A 19642-nucleotide genomic window follows, 5' to 3' on the forward strand; every position below is an offset into this window, starting at 1 on the left:
GAGTTAGGGGAAGCAATCTGGAGCCTTCATCCCGTTCTGGAGCAGTGGGACTGGAGGGCAGAGGTGGGATAGGGGATTGTTGGGGTCAGGAGGCTGTTGGGAGCCCCTACTCTTCTCCAGGGTGGTGGGAACGGGGGGATAAGGAGGGTGTAGGGGGTATTGGGAGGGATAAAGAGGGAGCAGTGGGGTGCTGGAGTGGGGAGGCCTTTGGGAGCCTCTGTCCTGCTGTGGTGCGGCAGGACCAGCGTGACGGGGATGGGGCGAGCGGGACAGCGGGGTGGCGAATGGGGCGATCCTGGTGCTGTGCTCCCTAACCACGCTCTCCCCGCGCAGGCTCCGCTCCCTGCTCCCTTCGCCGCCGCCGCCGCTCCGAGCAGGATATCATCGTATACTGTAAGTTGGCTATGAGACACTACAGTATAGATGATGTACTCCCCGGGCTGCACCGACCACCCGCCCGCCAGGACACGGCGTGGGACCGCCACACCGGGGGCACCGGGGGCGGGGGGAGGCGGGGCTGGGATGCGGGACGCGGCGCCGGGAGGCGTGCGGGGCTCCCCATCGCGGGATGGGGCACCGCGAGGTGTGGGGAAGCTCCGGGCACCTCCAGGAATCGGCGGCCGGCGGGGAAACCGTTACCATTACTGAGTTTAGTAATGGTAACGGTTCTGCCGACGGCCGGCACGGCGTGGAACGGAGCGGCACGGCGCGGACACGGACACGGAGCGCTGGGATCGGGCGCGGGACAATAAAAGGGGGTTACAGCAACCGTGGCTCTGTCTCAGCTTCTTCACCACGTCCCCCGGCCGCTCCAGGCCCGGTGGAACTGGGTCACTGGGGTGCACTGGGGAGCTCGTGGGTGCCCTGGGTCGCAGGGTGGGACAGGGAATTTTGGGTGCATTTGGGTGTAATGGGGGCACGGGGGGACCTTGGGGTGCGATGTGAGCAGGGCACTGGGGTGCAGGGCACACCGGAGTGCATCGTGGTGTGTTGCACGGAGCACTGGGGAGAACTGGGAGGCACTGGGGGGTGTTGGGACTGGGGAGACCTGGAGAGCTGTTGGGGTGTAAGGGGAGCACTGTGAAGCCCGGGGTTGCGTTTAAGGGGGGAACTGGGAGCACTGGAACTCATTAGGGAGCACAGAGGAGTACTCAGATACATGGCGGGGGAGGGTGGGGGGCACTGGACATCCTGGGGTGCACTGGGATGGACTGGGGAGGGTTGTAGGGAGAACTGGGACGCACTGGGGTGTGTTGTAGAGGGCACTGGGGCTCACTGGGCTGTGTGGTGGGGATGCTGGGAGCACTGGGGGGCACGGGGAGCACGGGGGGCACTGGAGGCATTGGGAGCACTGGTAGCACCGGTAGCACCGGGAGCATTAACGTCACTGGGGACACTGGGAGCACTGGGGGGGACACTGGGAGCAGTGCTCGGTGGGGCCGGCAGGGGGCGCTTCCCGCTCTCGCCACCCCGCTTCGTTCCCACAACCCCCGCGGCAGAGCGGCGCGCTGGCCCCCCCTCCCCTCGTCTCTATGCTCCCGCTCTGCGCGCCAATGGGGGTGGGCTCTGCCGGGGCTCCCGGCGTGCCCCGCGGCGGGGCAAGATGGCGGCTCCCATGGCTGCTCCCGTGGCCGCGGCCGCCGCCCGGGCCCTGCGCTGGGGCTGCGGGGCCGCCGCGACCGCACCGCTCCGGCCGCGAACAGGTGCGGCGGGGCCGCGGGAGTGCTCCGCGGGGCGGCCGGGGGCGTGAGGCGGCGGGCAGGAGCGGGGCGGCCGCTCCGGGGCTGGCCCAGTGGAGGCTGCGGGGGAGCAGCGCTGCTCGGGCGCTGCCGCGCGGGGAGGAAGGGACAGCGCGATTTTGGGGGGTTTCGGTAAGTTTTCGGTACATGCGGAGTTTGCTGGTGGTGTCCTTGCAGGCTGCCTCCCGGGGAGCCGCTGGAGCGGGAACTGGGCGCTGGGAGCGGGAGCGGCGCTGGGCAGGATCCTGAGCGTCCCGGCCCGCTGGAGCGGGAACAGCTCGGCGCTGGGCAGTCTCCTGGGCATCCCCGCCGAGGCACCGCCCGCCCCCCTGGGCCAGCACCCGCCGCCCGTGGCCACCAGCAAAGGTGAGGTGGTGCCAGTGCTGCCCCTCCGGGACAATCCCGACCCGCCCAGGGGGTTTGGCAGCGCTCGAGCCCCTCCTTTCCTCGGCAGAGGAGCAGAAGCGGCTGTTGCAGCACCGGCCCGACCAGCCCCAGAACCCCAAGGTGCTGAGGATCGCCATCATCGGCGCCCCTAACGCCGGGAAATCCACGCTCTCCAACCAGCTCCTGGGCAGGAAGGTGAGGCTGGGCTGGAGCAGCAAGTTCAGGCTCATAAATTGCTGTTTTGTTTGGGTTTTTTTGTTCGTTTATTTGTTTGGTTGGTTTTTTTTCGTATTCTGGCTGTGCAACGTGTTTAATTTCCTGCAGGTTTTCCCAGTCTCCAAGAAGGTTCACACAACCCGGTGCAAAGCCAGGGGGGTCATCACACACGAGGACACTCAGCTGGTGAGCTCCCAGAGCTGCTCCTGCCTGGGGCGCTGGGCAGTGTGAGCCAGAAAGTGCAGGGTCTCTGTCCTGTAGGATCGCTCCTCATTGCACAAATACAAGTTTCACCCTGAGCTCTAACCACAGGCAAACTTATAGGATCTGTCTTTCCTCTTTCTAGATCATTCTGGACACACCTGGCCTTACTAATCCATTAAAAGTCAAAAGGTATCACCACTGGGGTGGGGAGGGGGAGGCTCCTTGCCTATCAAGGGTTGATAAAGCCAGAGTGTGATTTTTCACTGTGCAATGTTTGTAAAATAGGAGTGACAGAAATGTGTATTTTCAGCCTTATTTTGCCTCATTTATTGTTGCAGTTTCAGTAGCACACAGAGCCTGTGACATCCGTGTTGTGTTTGGTTCTGCATATGTGACGAGGGATGTCACAGCCCCTAGAACAGCTTTGTGGCATCTGGGATGAGGGAAAACTCTGGGTTTTTTCCCCCACTTTGAGGGGAAAGAACACAACTGTAACTAAGTGTGTCTGGTTGATTCATTTGCACGTATCTTTCAGACATAATTTAGAGAAAGCCATGCTGACAGACCCGTGGGACAGCATGAAACATGCGGATTTAGGTGGGTCATCAGCTCCTCTTGGAACAAACCAAACCTTTTTCTGCCACGCAGATTTACAGCTCTGGTGTCTGGGTGTTTGCTGGGCAGCCCTGGGAGTGTGAGCCAGGAGGGAAGGGCAGAGAAAAGATTTGGAATGTCGAGCTGAGGAGTGGATACGGACTGCCTGGTGCCAAGGGGAGGGCAGCTTGGGTTAATAACTGGGCTTGGATGTTAAGTTTTAGCATGTGTGATGTCGTTTTGATGGCAGGTGTAAACTGCACTTTAGTGTTTTATCCATTGAAACTCTCCTTTTTGTGCTCTCCTGTGGAAGAGAGAGAAGGAGCAGGAGGAGGGGGGATGGCCACAGACTCTAAAGCTGCAAGTGAACATTCTGGAAAAGGCAGGTTCATCCTATTTCCCTCCCTCTCTCCTGGCAGTTCTGGTTTTGGTGGATGTGTCGGATCACTGGACAAGGAACGCTCTGAGCAAGGAGGTGCTGAAGTGTCTGTCACAGTTTCCCCACATCCCCAGTGTCCTGGTCCTGAACAAGGTAAATCCTGCTCCTTCTTCCTGCCTTCTTCAGATACCACCTGACAACAGCAGCCCTGGTTTTTTGGGTCCCTGGAGTGTTAAAGGACACTGGTTTACCCCTCTGCTCCAGCACATTGCAGTGTGTGTGTATGCACATGTGGCATGCACTGGTGCTGTGCTGCAGCCTGTGGGGTTTAAATCCACTTGGAAAGAGGAGCTGGAGTGGGGTTGGCCAGAGAGAATCTCAGCAGAGCTGACAGGTTCTCAGTGTTTGGCCAGAGTGTGCTGGCACTGGTGACACACTCCTGGTCACCAAACTGTCCTGTGCTATTTCAGGAGCCTTGTCCTGCAGCAGCTGCTTCCCTGAGTGGCTTATTCTGGCTCCTTTAGATCCGGGGCCCAGCTGCTCACCTCATTTAGGACAAATCCTGACACCTCTCTGTGACTTTAGGTGGACATCCTGAAGAAGAAGTATCTCCTGCTGGACATAGTAACTGACCTAACAGAGGGAATTGTAAATGGAAAGAAACTGGAAGTGAAATCTGCGTTTAAAAGTGATTCCAGTTCTTCAGCCAAGCCTCCTCTTCAAATCACTCAGGCTTCTCCTGCTGGGAGCAGGGCCCCAGGGTCTCCCTGTCGTCAGGGAATGGATCAGGCCCAGGAAGGCTCTGGTTTGGACAACAGCAGGGGTGTGAGGGATGCCAAATCCAGCCCTGTCACAGAGGAAGCCCAAGGGCCAAAGCAGTATGGACACAAGGATCTTAAAGATATGAAAGGCTGGCCAAACTTCCAGGAGATCTTCATGCTGGCAGCTCGCCGTGGGGAGGAGGTGGATACCCTCAAGGTAACTCTGAGCTTGTGTCACACCTTGAGACTGGTGTGGGACCCCAGCACTTCACGCTGAGCTCAAGCTCCTGTGAGGAAGTAGCAGAGCTGCTGCTTCTGGCCTGGGATGGGGGCAAGGTGTTGTGTGCCAACGTGGGGATGTGTCTGTATTGCATTTCCAGAGTTTTCTGTGCAAAACTCTTATTTGGGGCTCTCCAAAAAGGAGCCTGCTCAGAACAATGACCACCCACCATCCATTCTTTCAGCTCCAGAGGTGCTGTAACTCACAGATGACTTTTGTAACTCACACAGACGACTCTAGGGAGGGGTGACCCTTTGGCAGGGCAGGAGTTTCAGAGCTTCCCTTTGTCCTTTCCCTGCCAAAAATGCCAAACTGCTGCCCTGGTGCCAGGCCAGCAGGAGTGCCCTCGCTGCAGAACGAGCACAGGGGTGTTGGCACCGTGCAGGTGGTACCTGTCAGCTGATGGGGGTGTGTGTTGTACCCACAGCAATACCTCCTGATGCAAGCCAAGCCAGGCCCCTGGGAGTTCCACAGCGACGTCCTGACCAGCCAGTCACCTCAGGAGGTCTGTGACAACATCATCAGGGAGAAGGTCCTGGAGTACCTGCCCTTGGAGGTGCCCTATGGCGTGACTCAGGTGGGAAGTTGAGCACAGGTAGATCTGCCCATGAGGTGTTTAATTGGAAACATTGGACTGTGTGATGAGAATCCCTTCATTTGGATCTGTGGAATCTGGGATGACTCAGTACTTGCACTTCAGGTGCTGTGAGGCTCTCTGCATGCTTGAAGGGGCCATCCTTGCGTGCTGGGGTCTCCAAGGATCTTTGTGGTTCCTGAGGGTTTTCCAGGATTGCTGAGTGCACTCTTGCTGTTGCAGGTGACAGAGATGTGGGAGGAAGGAGAGTGTGGGGAGCTCCTCATCGTGCAGAACCTCTTGGTCCCAAGGAAGTCTCATATGGTGAGTGATGGAAGAGACTTGGGGCGCTGGGGAGGGTGAAGGGAGGTTCCCTTATCCCAAGTACATGTACATCCTTGGTGTGATCCCCTCTCCCCCTCCTCTGGGAAGAGCCACATGCCTGACACAGGCTGTTCAACAGCAGCTTACACCTCCCTGGAGTAGCCCATGGTTTGATCTTGGAATTTCCCTCGCTGCTACATCCCTTCCGTTGCTTCTGTGGCCACCCTGTCCTCCTGGGGCAATTCCTCCCTGCAGCTGGGCAACGTAAGGACGGGCCTGATGGTGTCCTCTCTGGGTTTTAATGCAGAGGATGTTGATTGGAAAAGGAGGTGAAGTCATCAGCAAGATTGCTCAGGAGGCTGGGCAGGACCTGATGAACGCTTTCCTGTGCGACGTCCGCTTGAAGCTCAGGGTGGAGGTGAAGAGTTGAGTGTTTTGAGAGCCGCTGAACTCTCTGATCATGTGGAGAAACAGATCCCTGTGTTCCCCTGTGGGTATCTTGTCCAGAAACAGAGGATGATGGAATTAATACAGTGGGCTGAAGTGGAATATGTAGTTCTTCGAGAGAATGGCCCAAACTGAAAATAAATCTTCAGACCCTCTACTGCACCTGGCCTTGTGGAAGCTGGGATGGACATCAGAGAACCAGCTGCACTCATGGTTCTAGTACTGCATTTACAGAGCTGCCATCCACTTCTTTTGGGCTGTGTCTTGCATTCTTGGTCACAGGTTTTTATACCTGGAAGTTCAGGACCATCTCCTGTCTTTTAGCAGACACAGGGTTGCAGTGAAGGATGATTAGCACACCTTTGTCTTCCCTTCTCAAGGCTGAACCACTCCAGTGTGATCACACAGGAGGAACAGGCTACCCCAGCCCACACTATGGTTTTACATTGGCTTTGCTCCCTGCCCTGTTGAAGTTCATGGGTGTAGGGGGTCAGTTTAAAGAATTTACTGGCAGCTGAAACATCTGTAATGCCTGAAGGGCTTGTCTGTCATGCAAAACCAGCGTGGACCCCCTTTTTAGGAATTTGAATACTTCAATTTGAATACTTCCCCAGAGTTACTTCAAAGCCCTTTTTCTTGCACCAGGGCTGCAGATACAAACATAGAAGCTGTTGCAGCTAAAGAAAAGCCCAAAGTGGGAACAGCAGCAGGTTCTGCAGCCTGGGGGGTAACAGGGTTTGGGGATGGAGAGTAGCTGGCATAGGTGAGGCTGGAGGAGCAGGGCTGGGCTGGTGAGAGAGATGCTGTTACCATTCTGAGCTGCTGAAGGATTCTGGAATGTGAGATCATCTGAAAACCAGGTTGGAAAGCCTCCACAGAGTGTCCCTCCTTGTTTCCTGAGATGTAGGGGCTGCTGTGGTCCCTCGAATGCTGCTCTCCAACTTTTGTATTTTCCTTGGAATAAAATGAGGTCCCAGCACAAGTCATTGTTCTCTCCTTTCTTCCTCCCTGGCAGCCAGGCCTCACAGCCATCACCTTCCCTCTATTTTATTCCAACTCAAAGCTTTTATGTCATTGCTCATTCCCCGCTGAGCTTAGATCCTATTTCCTGAGCTGTGGCATCTGAAAGTTATGCCCTGTGGGGGAAGAAAGCTGGGTAAGTGCGGTTGCAGGTGTCTCAAGGGCTGGGGTACAGGAGCAAGGCTGTCCCCTCTGTGTGGCCGCGTCGTGGCAGCCTCAAGGTTGCACTGTGCTGCCTCCGAGCTTCATACCAGGCTCCTTCCAGGCAGGAGAAGGGATGGATCTGAGGACCCAGACCAACAGCCAGTCCTGGAGGCGATGGAAATGTGCCCGGCGTGGGAAGGGGTGAAGTTTTTGTGCCTTCCTGACTTGCAGCTCCTTAACGAGCTTTGATTGCCAGGTTAATTATCCCGTTGCAAGGCAATAGCTCTGTCCGCCAGGGGGCGCCGCGGCGCTGCCCCCTCTCCCCCCATGCCCGCCGTGCCCGTGGCCGCGCGTGCGCGGGGCGGGGCGGGCGGGCGCGCGGGCCGCGCGTGCGCGGGGGCGGCTGCGCAGCCAGCAGGGCCGGGGCGGGCGGCGGCGGCGGCGGCGGCGGGGCCGGGCGGGCACAGCGGCGGCGGCGCCATGAGGCCCGGGCAGGGGCTCCGAGAGTAAGTGCGGCCACCGGCGGGAGGGCGCCGGGCACGCCGGCACCCCTCCTGCTTCTCCTCCTCCTCCTCCGCCGCCGCCTCTCCTCGCAGCGCGGCGGGACCGGCGCGGCGCCCCCTTCCTCCCCTCATCAATCCCCCTCCGCCCCGCTCGCCATTGTCCTTCCCGGGTGTCCCCGCCCGCTGAGGGATCACCGGTGTCGCGACCCGCCTCCGTGTCGCGACCCGCCCCTCCCCCGTCGCGACATCCGCCTCCCGGGGTGTCCCCTCCTCAGCGCCCCGGCAGCCCCTGAATACCTGCCCCTGGGTGCCACACGCGGGCCCGGATCGCGATAGTGCGCCAGCCATCGCGATAGAAGTGCCGTCAGGGGAGAGGGGGGATTGCGGTCGCAGTGCGAGCACATCCTTTGTGTGATTCTTTCCCCAAGAAAAGTGTCCTTTTGCGAGAGAATCGCGGGCTGGTCTGGATTCGAGGGGACCTTAAAGACCATCTCCCGTCCCAGCCCCCGCGCCATGGGCAGGGCACAGGTATCGTCAATAAATCATCCGTCGTTTTTATTCCCTACCAACCGATTTTCAAGCGTCTTAAGAAGAAGAAGAAGAAGAAGGAGAAAACTGCAGAGCTGGACTCCTCTGTTCTCAGTCCACTCGTGCAGCAAAGTGTTGAAATGGTTTTGGTTCTGCAGTGTGTGAACCTCCCCGAGCAGCACCTGCGAGGGCTCACGAACGCCTCACCCTCCCTTGGTATCACCTCTCATCACTCGGTACAAGTTTAGGGTAAATCACAGGTGCAGGTTAATTAGTTCAGCCGTAATTTGTTCTGCTCACTTCTTACCACGGTCCTTAATTTTCTCTCTAACCACAGTCTCAGGAAAACGTAAGTTCCTTGGGAAAACTTTTTGCAGCAATACTTTTTTTCCCCTTTGCTGCACGAACCCTGTTCTTTGTTGCCCGGGTCGCGGCGGGAGAGGAGGGAGCCGGGAGCTCTCAGGAGGATGAGGTTGGGTTCCTGAGTGATGTCATTTGTGCTGGAGCAACGGTGGTGACTTTGTGATGGAGTAAATCCTCCTGGACGTGTCAGGGCTTCCTGACTCTGTGTGTGTGTGTGCTGTGGAAACTTAGTCTGATTCAGCAGCCGACTGAGAAAATCCTGTGCTCGGTGCTACACAGGCAGTGAGGGAACAGAGTGATGATAGTGGCATTTTCCTTTCAGTGTGTGTATTTCTGGTCAGGGCTTTTTTTCAGCCTAAGAATTTGAACTTGCTGGAGTCTGTTAATTTAAGTAGGTACGTAAAACAGCGGGGAAAGATGCTGTTGAAGGGTCTTAGAGATATTAGAGGTGGAGAGAGCAGGGAGTGAAGGATGCAGGGAGAGTGTTCAGGTGCTTCTGGTGTCCTGTAAAGCCATTCCAGAGGGTCTGGAAACTCAGGGCGGGGGGGAAAGCAGTGATAACAGAAAGGAAACTTGAAAGCAGATGAACTCACTATTAATTTTTAGCAGAGGAAGGTTTGGATCAAAAGCAAGAGAGCAAACAGCGGTCAAGATCTGAAATTAACACAGGATCTAAGCTTCCATGGAAAAATGCTGGCATAAAACAGGAGGTGTATGTTTCCTAAATGATATTTACTCTGGTTAGACTTTCTGAGGTGAAGAAATCAGAACTGACCCTTGTCTGGGGAGCTGGAGGATCAGTTGATGAATTGGCTGTAATTTACAGGCATCGCTTCAAGTATTTTCAATATTTCTCAACTATTTTAAGAAGCTGTATTGAGTTCCAGCCCAAGCAGCCTGATAGTCTGGAGAGAGGAAGGATGCGTATTGCTGGAGCAAGAATTAAGCAAAAATAGATAAATCTGACATAATGGATGACAAGGGAAAGCTGATTGCTGAAAGATGCTGGCATGCTCTGTTCCTGCATGCTTGGCGTGTATTCTGTTGTGTTACATGGCTTTTGAAGTGTAAAAAAAAAAAAAAGAAAGAAATCTCATTTTGTGCTGAGATAAAAGAAAAGGCAGGTGCTTAAATTCTGCTGGGGATCAGCTTTGATACTGACATGAAGTGGTGACCTCGCTTGTGTTTACTCCTCTGTCACTTTGTGAACTTCTCAATTGAATAAATAATTCACTTAGCACCAAATAAATGCCATTTAATAAGATGGTATTTTTGATCCCCTTTTCACTCCACATTGCAAACAATTTCACACGTTTTCTGCTTGAGCACAGCCTGGGGTGCTATTTCTGTTAATAACATTAAAAATATGTTGGAGGATGTCCACGTAGTATTGGTTTTCTCTCCAAATGCAAAATTAAGGAACCCTTGTGTTCTCTGCAGCTTGGATATTTGCCTTCCTTTAAGTCTTATTTGTATTTGTTTCAAGTTGTCCTCTGATAGATGAGCTGTTATATCTGTGTTTGCTTCTGGGAGCTGTTACCAGATCAAGAGGAGAAGGAAGGATTTTTGTCAAGGACTGAAGTATCTGTATATCCCAGAAGCTCAGACTGCTGTGTGACGTGCAGGAGCCTCAGCTTGTGTCCTCTCCTGCACCTGCTGAAATGCCTGGGTGTGGGACAGAAACTTTAATAGCTGTTTCCAGTGCAACATTTTACTTTTCTGCCTTGGCTTGTCCATTCATCTCTATTCTTCTTTGTTTTTGACCTTGACATGTTACTTGCCAGCACATGGAAATGGGAGGGAAGGGAGTAGAGGTGTTGCTCTGGCTGCCCCCACCCCAAAACCTTCATCACCAAAATATTTTATATCCTATATGTTGCTACCTCTTCAGTGGGGTGACAGTGAGGGGAGTCACTGATCTGTGAAGCGTGAGATGCAGTCACGTCCATTCTGTATCTCTAAAGCTTGGTAACTTCCAGGATTCTGGGATTTATGGGATTGCTGAATACACCACTGAGCACGTAGCCACAGCCTGACTTGTTTGAGTTATTTAACAGATGATCAGCACTTTTAAATAATTGCTTTAAGAACATGTAGTTCAGTGAAATGCTACACCCAGCAGGTGAGTAACAGGTCACTCCACTGTGCTGTACACAGTAACCAGGACCTGCTGAGGCTGTTTTTGGGGTAAGATACCCCTGAGGATGAGTAAAGGTTTCAGAGTTTTCTCCATCTGTAATGGGTGTATCCCCTCACTGTTTCCAATTTTCGGTATTTTAAGGACTTTCAAACTGGGGAGTGAAGTGAATAATTGAGATTTTTATTCCTTGTGTGGTATGCCACATTCTCATTTTCCCATTGTATTTTGTGACTCCTGTTGAAATCTTCACCATAACCATCCTGGAGCATTTTTTTTTCTTTTAATTGCAGATCGTTAGTTTGAATGCTAAAGTGGGTTTGTCACACTAGTCATCATTTTTCTTTCTAAAAAAAATTGCTTTCCAAGTGGTGACAGAGCTCCTGAACAGGCTTTCTGCTGACTGACGTCCAGAAAAGTTGTTTTGAACTTTACCCAAAGGTATTTTTCCAAGGGGTTGTATTCCTTCAAAAGCTGATCTTACTATCCAAACTAGGCATACCTTGGCCTCAGTTTGCCTACACCTGGAGCTGACAGAGACTGCTGTGTTCATCAGCTGCTGGTTTCTATAGTTTTATTAGTTGGGTTTAAATGGACACTTAAAAAAACAGTGACTGCAGCCTATGGATGATCCTTGACTGGTCCAACTTTGCAGACCCTACAGACCCCTTTTCCTTAATTTGGGGCATTCTGTCTGGGTGTCTCTCCGTGCCACCCTGTTCGTTTTTCATTTGTTATGTTGTTGCTATAATTATTCCCCCATTGTGCTCAGGAATTATGCTTCATTTACATATTCTCACTGCTTAACTTGTTTATGCCGTGTTTGAAGATCAGTCCAAGTTTCCGGGGTTTGTGAAGAAAACGGTGATATTTCGCTATTGGAATAATTTCACAGGAATGTAGTTTGGCTGCAGTGTGGCTCTGGTAGGGAATAGTGGGGGTGTAGCACTCAGGGGTGTATGGGGATGAAAACTGGGAGGGATTTTTAATGTGAATTTCCGAGTCCCGTGCAGCGATTCTGGAGCGCTTGGAATGCGTGGAGCGGCGGAACGCCTGGTTTGTTGATGTATTTAGAGATAACCGAGCTGCTCCAGGCTCTTAAATAGATGCATTGATGGGTGTACTACGGGGAAATGTGTTAGAAAACAGGTTCTCTGTAAATGCAACGCATTTGAGACAAACCTTTAAGTATAGTTCTGCTGAATTAGGTGTCAGATCCTGCCTCCAGCAGGAGTGGGCTCTGCAGCATCCTCGGCGTGCAACGAGTGCGAATGTTTAATTTTTTACGATGCCTGTAGTAACGTGAGGTAGAAAAGGTGAACCGTGAAAGTGAAGCTATTTTTAGTATTTAAAAAAAAGAAAAAAAGGCAGTCAAAAAATGATCTACTAAGTGATACATTGCTGACGTCTGTGGTGCAGCCAACCCAATTAAGGTGCCGTATATTGTTTCCAGCAGGATTCTGATTGTTTCTAATTTGGGAACCACGCGAGAGCAAGTGGAAATAGGTGAAACGCTGTTCTCTGCTCTTCAGGGTGGATCCAGCATCCAGCTGTGCTCTCTAATTTCACTTCTCTTACTGGGACAATCTCCCTGCCCTGGCTAAGATGGAGCCACGGGCAAAACAAAAATTCCTACCTGTTTTTATTGGTAAAACATCGCGTAAGTCAGTGTTGAGCGCTGTGGACTCTTCTTTCATTTCCTGACCCCAAGCGTATCCTTTGCTGTATCCTGCTATCCCTCTCCTTGCCTTGATGTTAAACTTGGAGTGTGCACGTTGGAGGATGTGCGTCTCACAGTCCTGCCCTTTCCTGTGGCTTTCCCTTGCCACTCACTTTGTTCCCTCTCTATTGGCAGTTCCTGCACACAGAATGCTCTGAAAAATGTCATACAGTGACTGTCTTGAGCCAATACTGTCTATATATATATATATATATAAATATATATATATATAAATTCTGTTGGATGGAAATAGCATTGTACGAACCTTTTTCAAAAAAAATTATGCAGGTGCTCCCACTCTCCAAAGTAAACTTCCTCCTCTGCTAATCTTTTTTTAAACCTGGGATGAAAAAAGCATGTGTTCTTAACATCTGGAAAGGGGAGCCCTTCGTGCCTACTTTATTATTCTTTCATCCAGCATTGCTCTATGTTCATTCTTCTCTTCAGGCATTGTTTTTCCTCAATTTTTTTGTCTTATAAGCTTGAGGAATGTCGTGTGCTTTGGCTTTGTTGTGGACAGGGAAAATTAGGGATTTACTGGCCCTTCTCTTCCAGCTCATTAGTCTATTCTGATTCTGGGTTGGTTTTATTTCTTCAGCTGCAGCAAAGCCCTCAGCTTTTGCCTGGAATGGGTGATGTGTTCCTGAAGCTGGTAATTTGTGCATCCTTTGACTTTAAATTGTTCACAACTCTGCTGAGCATTTGTGAATGAGCGTGGAGGAAAATCAATATGTGAGAAGGCTGGAGCAGGGGAGGGAAAACAGCTCTTCCAGCACCTTTTTCCTGGTCACACCGTCGCCTGATTTAGTTTTCGTGTCTGTGAACTCCTCAGTGTTTAAATTTAGAAATGGATTGTTTTGGAACGAGTCACTTTTAAGATCCTTTCCAGGAGATCTGTGTGTAATTTAATCCCATTCAGGTTTGCTGCTCTGATCTGCTTGTTCCACGAGACTTCAGGTTCTTCTCTCTCCCTGTACCTCTCCCACTATTTTCTGCAAATCTGTTGGGTTTTTTCCTAGTGAAAACTTCAGCAGCATTTATGAATCCTTTTATACCTTTTCAGTTCCCTGTTTCTGGTAATTAACAAGGTGATGTTTGTTAAAATAGCCTGAAGGTTTAAAAACTGTGACTTCAATATCTCTGAAGCATTTCATAAGTGATTGTTATTTAAACACTCTAGAAGTGGAATGTGTGTACTTCAGAAATTAGCCTGAATAATATCTTTAATATTTCTACTGTATGTTCTCTTGTATTTACTGTGAATTTCCAACACACCTTAGTTTAATATTTCAGGGTGTCTTTTTTAGTTGCAACTTAAAGTCAAGGCAAGAAAGAATTAAGATTTTTCCATACTTCCATCTAGTGTGCATGAGGGAAATTGCATCCACGGTTAAAATCCCAGATATTCTCTGCTGGTAGTTCCAGTTGGGCAAGGATCATCTCATCCATTGGTCTTTGTTAAGCAGTTACTGCTGATAAACTGTGTGGCATCCCAGGGCTGACAGGTTTCAGTTCCAAGTATTTACGTGGCAGTACCTTTGCAATGTCCATAAAATGGCGACGCCTGAAGTTTAAGAAAAATCACCTTTCACTGTGTGGTGTTTGTGCTCTCCTTCAGTGTGTTCTGCTCTATTTACTTGTCACTCTGTGCTAGAATTTCAGCTGCTTGATTTATGAATTATTGCTATTGAAATAAAATTAAAGTGGCTGTTCAGTTATTTAAGAGCCAATTAAATCTGATTTTATTCTGATGTAACATTTCCAGTGAAAGGGCATAAAATGCAGCCTGTGGAGGAAAGTTAGGTCTAAAAATGGTTAGTGTTTATTTTTTATAATCTGTGCTTTTGACAGCTTGACTTGCCAAATGAAATCCATTGCAATCTCATAGCAGTGAATGGAGATGTTAGAAGTTGCTCTGTATAAGGAAATAAAATAGGTTTGGTGTTTTCCATGATCCTGTATAAACCTTTAGTCGTGGCTGCTGGTTGGAGAATGTATCCATCCAGAAGAAAGAAATTTCCCTTGTTTGCAGCGCTTTCGGAGAATGGAATTTATTTACCAGCCTTTGGTGACTTTGAAAGGTAGAAACAAAGGGCCTTCTGGGACGGACGTTTCTCAAATCATGGGCTGTGCTGTCTTGAGGGCTCGGCGTTAATATTAGTTGAGTTTGCAGTATCAGATTGTGCTAATTACTACGAGGTCCCCGCTCACAGGGGACGCTCAGGACGAGGTGCTTTGAGAAGTGCAGCCCAAGGACCTCGTTCATGCGTGACGGACAGAGATGGGTCGTTTGTTGCGTGGTATTGGGGAGCCGAGTTCACTCTTAAAAGATCTGCTGGGGCGTGGACGTGCCGAAAAGCACCAGAAAACACCCTGCCAAGCCTTACAGTCCTGTATTTTGTTAGCAGTAAGTACAGCGAGTGGAGAATGAGCAGGTAGTCTTCGTTATGTGTGGCAATTAAAACGTGTATCTTGATAGTGGTATTTCTTTTTAGGGGAAATGGCAGTGCCAATCCCAGTTTTATTTTATATGTCTTCTGTGGGCTGGGAGAGTGCTGGCTGAGGCTATTTCTATATGAGGAGTCTGGTTTGCCTTATTTTTTATTAAAAATAAATCATATTGATGCGGATCTAATTTTATTTGGGACTAGACAAGCCTGCACTAGCCAGCTCTCAGGTTTGTGGCGTCTGTCTCCGACAAGATCACAGATACGGAGAAAATGATTTATTTTAGTATCCAGTGCTTAGATAAAACTGGTTTTGTGCAGATGGCATTGAAAGGATAACACATAGCTTGGACAAATTTGTATAAAGCACCATATATTTGTACTAGAATCCAAATCTTCAGTACATCAGTAATATTGAGATTTATATTATCGTTCTAGTCCTGGGTTTTTTTGGCCTTAGAATTAATTGCTGCATGTAGAGGTTGGTGGGGTTGGTGTACTCTAGTCTGGCTGCTCCCTGCATCTTGGTGGGGTGCTTCCAGCTTCACCCTAACGAGGTGTTGGGAATTGTCTGGATGATACTGGAGAATGCTCTGGGATTTTGGGATGGAAAATGTTCAGAGCAGTGCAGAGCAGGAGCATGAGGGTGCTCAGCTCTTCGGAGAGGGTTGGAGACAGCGCAGGTGTTTGGGAGGTACCTGCTCCTCCCTCAAAGGCTTTTAGAAAACACTTTAGTAGAGCGCCATCAAATCCTGGCAGTGGCACTAATTCTAAATAAGTGTTTGCTAAACAACATTAATGGATTTAAAATGTTTTTAGGAATAGTTATTAGTCTTTCAGTCTCGTATGGTGAAGGGAGTTTTGTCTCGATGGGGGGCTGCCATTTTAATGCTTCCTGGCAGGAGGCCTATTTTGATCATGCAAATTAGGTTGGAAAAAGTAGGCTAAGCCATTAAAAAGTAGGAGAGATCATGAAATTTTAAATTTTTAAGGTGACTGTTTTTCTAATTATTAACATTTTTGTTATCATCGTTTACATATGTCACTTCACTTTCCTTAATTCTCATGTCCTCATCCCTTAACTCTGACAACCTGTGTGCCAGTTGCTCCTGCATCCACTCCTCAAAATGGAAGCTGTAGTCCGTTGGCTATTATATTCCCAGCAAGGTGCTTGGAAATATTGCCACGTGGTGTGTTTTGCTGTATAATTAGAAATGCGGATACAGCCTTTTTTCTTGCACCGTGGTTAATTTTTTCCTATTCCGTTAACATTAATGGGGACTGAAGGTTAAACTTGGCTTATGTAAACTCTGGGTATTTGCGGGGTGCTCGTTGGGAAGGGGATTCATTCTGGAAGTGGGAAAGGGGCACATGTGCACGTGGGTGAGGGCTGGAGCCACTGGGAAGATGCTGGGATTCTCACTGGGATCTCTTCAGGGGCTCCAGCTTTCCCATCAGTTCCTGACCAGGGGGACAGAGTGACACGACACTGATGGAATGGAATCCCGCTGGGGATGTGGGGAGGAGCCCCCTGCAACCTCTCTGAGGCACATGGGTCCTGTGGCCACCATCCTGCAGGAGCACTGCAGCCCATCCCTCACATCCCGCTCCTCTGGGCAACGAGTGCATCGGCAAAATAAGTGTCTTGGTGCCTGCCGGCTTGTGAGCTTCATTTAATCCTATTAATTTTTAATGGAAAATGAATATTAAACCAGCATACTTCGAACATGACTTTGCCTGTGCACAGAAGGACCTTCAATTTGTGCTTGCTTTGGAGAGAAAAGAGTGTTGGATCCTGGAGGAGCAAGAACCCTCCTGGAGCAGTGTGGGGTCTAGAGGGAGGGACATGTCTTTGTAGGGCTGTCACCTTCAGCAAGCACAGTAGCAGTGCCCTGTTCTACCCCAGTGATCACAAGTGTTGGTTGGATTTCAATTGCCTGTCTCCAGAAGGGGTGTTGATGGGCCGTGCTGCTTGGATAAATGGAGAGGAGCTGGGGATTTCCAGCTAAAGGTCTGCAACAGGTGTATTTGTGTGACCCAACCGGAGTCTGGTGGAAAATGCCAGCAGTTGAATGCCAATTTTACAAGTACTTCAGTAAATATTAATATAAGTGATTTAGGGGTTCTGTTGTGCAAATAAAGCATATTTTTAATCACCATCTTGACTTGGAGCTAATAGAAGAGAGTTGTGCTGGGGATGGGGAGCTCATACCCAACCACCCAACCGTGGCTTTGCTACAGTTGATGTTCTGCAGCCTCCACAACAGTAAACTCGGAACAGGAAGGTCAACTCTGAGAGCTGATGGTATCTTTGTCATTAAGAGAGGTTCTGGGAAAGTAAGCTGCATTCCTTAGCTCTTGCAACCCTTTTTAATTGTTTTTTCTCACAACCTTAGCCTGATCTTATCACCTAAGTAATTGTTGCATCATATTTGCTGTATTCTCTCTACTGGGAAGTCAGATAATTGCTTTATACCTTTTAATGGAAAGTGTTTGGGAAGCCTCTTACCTCTGGGATGTAGATGAGCTGTGCAGCAACTATTGCAAGGCTTGCATTTCTCCCCTTTTTCTGGAGCTGGATGGGAATCCAGTAGGAGAAGGCCTAGATGGCTGGCACCTTCTCTAGAATTGAGTAGCAGCCATAAAGTTACTCAGTGGTTTAGACCCCATCATAAAAGTAAAGCTGCCAGCTCTGCTGTGCCTCGTGGTTGGGTATATCTCATCTGCGGGAATATTCAGCCAGACTTTCCTTATGAAGTAGTATTGTAGGGTATTAATTATTCATAGTCAGTTTAATTCTTCTTTCTTGCATATTTAATTGTAATAGCATGCTGTATGTCACAGTGATTTCCCAGAAGAACTGTACACCAAAGGAAAACCATTCAGGTATATAGTCTTAAATACGCCCGTGCTAATCTTTGTTGTTTAATTTTGGAGCAGAATGGGATATTATCAGATGTTTCTTGCAGGGAAACAATTATGCAGAAACATGATTTGGCTTAATCTTTTCAGCTAAAGTTTTCAAGCCGAAATAACTGGTTTGATTTTTCACTGATGACGTTTACCTTGTCTTGCTTATTTTATGAGGAAAAAATGCTTAATGGGAGGGAGGACGTGACTTTTGTTTTCTTCACTGAAGTGGGGGAGCTTCTATCAGAGACTTTGGAAGTGTCAATCGATTCTTTGCAGAAGATGAAGGGAGGGAATAAGATTTTTATTGAGTTTTTTTCAGTGATCGGAATAGCAATGCCAAATGCCTGTGTGATTAAGATTTTTTTAAATTTTTTATTTTAACGACTAGGATGGGCTCTTAGTGCTTGACGTGAGAAAATATTGGAGGCACAGGAACTGCAAATGCATTCACAATTTGATTTGCATTACCCTCCTTCCAGAGCTGTTTCACGCTTGTAAGGCATTTGGTGAAACCGAATCCCTCGAGTTTGGAGAGCAGGATTGTTCTCGGAGATTTACCGTAGGAGTTTAAACTTCTGAAAAATCTGTTTACAATGTGTCTGAACTGGAGGATAGAGGACACAGTAGAGACTGTTATCTGTTTACTGCTCAGATAAGGAGGTGGAATAGATTGCTGGCCTGTTTCTGAACTCTGCTTAATGAATGGTTGCTAGGCAAATTGCATCTCAATCAGCTTAATCCTCAAGATGTCATTTACAGGTCTGCTCTTTGTGAGGGCCAGAACCGTGCGCTTTCAAACTGCACAGGCCAGAAATTGCCAGCAAAGCAGCTTAGAATAACTTGTTCAAAAATTCAGCGTACATGTGTTGCTGAGCTGCCCAATTTAAAGTGCCTGTTGTCGCAGGGCCGTCACTGCCTGGCCATGCGCGAGATGAGGCGTTCAGTGATAGACAGGAGGCAGCAGCATCCTTAGCACCCTTTCTGGATCAGCACAGCCCACACCACCACGTTTTGGCACTGGATTAACGTGAAAGAAAACGTTTCTAAATGGGGACTGCACTGCTGACGTGATGAAAGGTATTTCTGCTTTGGCTGACTTTGCTCACAGCCGGGTGTGATTTTGGGGTGCATATGTGGGACACGATTAACAGGTGGAAATGGGGAGGGGGGTGTTACCTGGCATGGGACAGGGAGCTGGGGCTGGCCTTGGTGAGAGAGCTTTTAGCAGGAGAGAGCATGAGCTGGTTGTGTGAAGGTTTTATCCTGCCTCTGGAACGTTGGACTTTCTCCCACAGCATCAGGCGAGAGCCAATTAATTGCGTATGCTGGCATGTGTGATGCCCACATACATTAGGCTCATGGTTTAATCCAAAAGAAAAAGTTTCCTAACATAGTTAAGCTTTAACAGTCTCTCTGTAAAGAAAGATAACAAGATACTTGTTTTTATTGGTTTCCCATGACAGTGATTAATCTTGTTGCGGGCAGTGCATTGTTCTTTGCATGGCTACACCTTCCTTTCCTTTGAAATACATCCTCTTGAGTGCTGTGTGTCATGACACCAAACACTGTAAAGGCAAACTGGAAAGGACTGGACTTGTTGAATGCAAGACGTTTTAAAACTGTACATGGTCACCGTGTGCTGATGTGAAATGTCCTTCACGTGACATGGTTATTAAAAGTACAGGTGTAAGCCCAGTGTGTGAACTTTGCAGTGCTTGCATAGTTGGGATGTGTGCAGCTTTTGTGTTAGTTCAAAAATACTGTTTTATAGAAAACATTAAAGCATTGAGAGCCTCTCCAAATAAACCATAAATGAAATATTCCACCTTAGTCACCAGCAAAATGACAGTGGTGCCTGCAACTTTATGCTGTGGATGGGAAGAGGGCTGTCGAACAGAAGACTTTGTGATCAGAGAGTGCTTTTCATGCAAATGAAGATTTTATTACATGCTGCTGAATCAG

At 49.4% G+C, this 19642-nt stretch overlaps 2 protein-coding genes across 5 annotated transcripts in view; both read left to right on the forward strand.

The window, feature by feature from the left end:
- Positions 1 to 1602: 1602 nt before the first annotated feature.
- Positions 1603 to 6887, forward strand: ERAL1 (Era like 12S mitochondrial rRNA chaperone 1). 2 transcript variants are annotated; one of them, XM_050322045.1, is made up of 11 exons: positions 1603 to 1703; positions 1917 to 2105; positions 2194 to 2321; positions 2451 to 2528; positions 2689 to 2735; positions 3082 to 3143; positions 3560 to 3672; positions 4105 to 4497; positions 4988 to 5137; positions 5378 to 5458; positions 5766 to 6887. In XM_050322045.1, the coding sequence occupies exons 1-11, from the start codon at positions 1604 to 1606 to the stop codon at positions 5886 to 5888; spliced, it is 1464 nt and encodes a 487-aa protein (XP_050178002.1). In that variant the 5' UTR covers position 1603; the 3' UTR covers positions 5889 to 6887. The 2 variants fall into 2 exon arrangements, with proteins under 2 accessions (XP_050178002.1, XP_050178001.1); XM_050322044.1 differs by lacking the exon at positions 5766 to 6887 and adding an exon at positions 5598 to 5759.
- A 627-nt stretch (positions 6888 to 7514) lies between these two features.
- Positions 7515 to 19642, forward strand: part of FAM222B (family with sequence similarity 222 member B) — a 36421-nt gene continuing 24293 nt past the window's right edge. The window contains exon 1 of one of the 3 annotated variants that reach the window (XM_050321758.1): positions 7515 to 7575. The gene's annotated coding sequence lies outside the window, so the exon portion shown is untranslated. Of the gene's footprint in view, positions 7576 to 14456; positions 14728 to 19642 lie in introns of those variants that run through there. The other 2 variants (XM_050321756.1, XM_050321759.1) reach the window with 2 other exon arrangements.

Source organism: Myiozetetes cayanensis, unplaced genomic scaffold (assembly GCF_022539395.1).
Source record: "Myiozetetes cayanensis isolate MyiCay16 unplaced genomic scaffold, myiCay2020 scf27, whole genome shotgun sequence".
In the NCBI taxonomy this organism is placed as follows: Eukaryota; Metazoa; Chordata; class Aves; order Passeriformes; family Tyrannidae; genus Myiozetetes; species Myiozetetes cayanensis.

What these genes read in the sequence shown, in the direction of transcription:
- ERAL1 (XM_050322044.1), top strand. Translation starts at nt 1,604, where the DNA reads ATGGCGGCTCCCATGGCTGCTCCCGTGGCCGCGGCCGCCGCCCGGGCC. An exon ending in GTGTCCTGGTCCTGAACAAG is followed by an intron (nt 3,673 to 4,104) that starts GTAAATCCTGCT and finishes CTGTGACTTTAG; the next exon opens with GTGGACATCCTGAAGAAGAA. An exon ending in AGGAGGTGGATACCCTCAAG is followed by an intron (nt 4,498 to 4,987) that starts GTAACTCTGAGC and finishes TTGTACCCACAG; the next exon opens with CAATACCTCCTGATGCAAGC.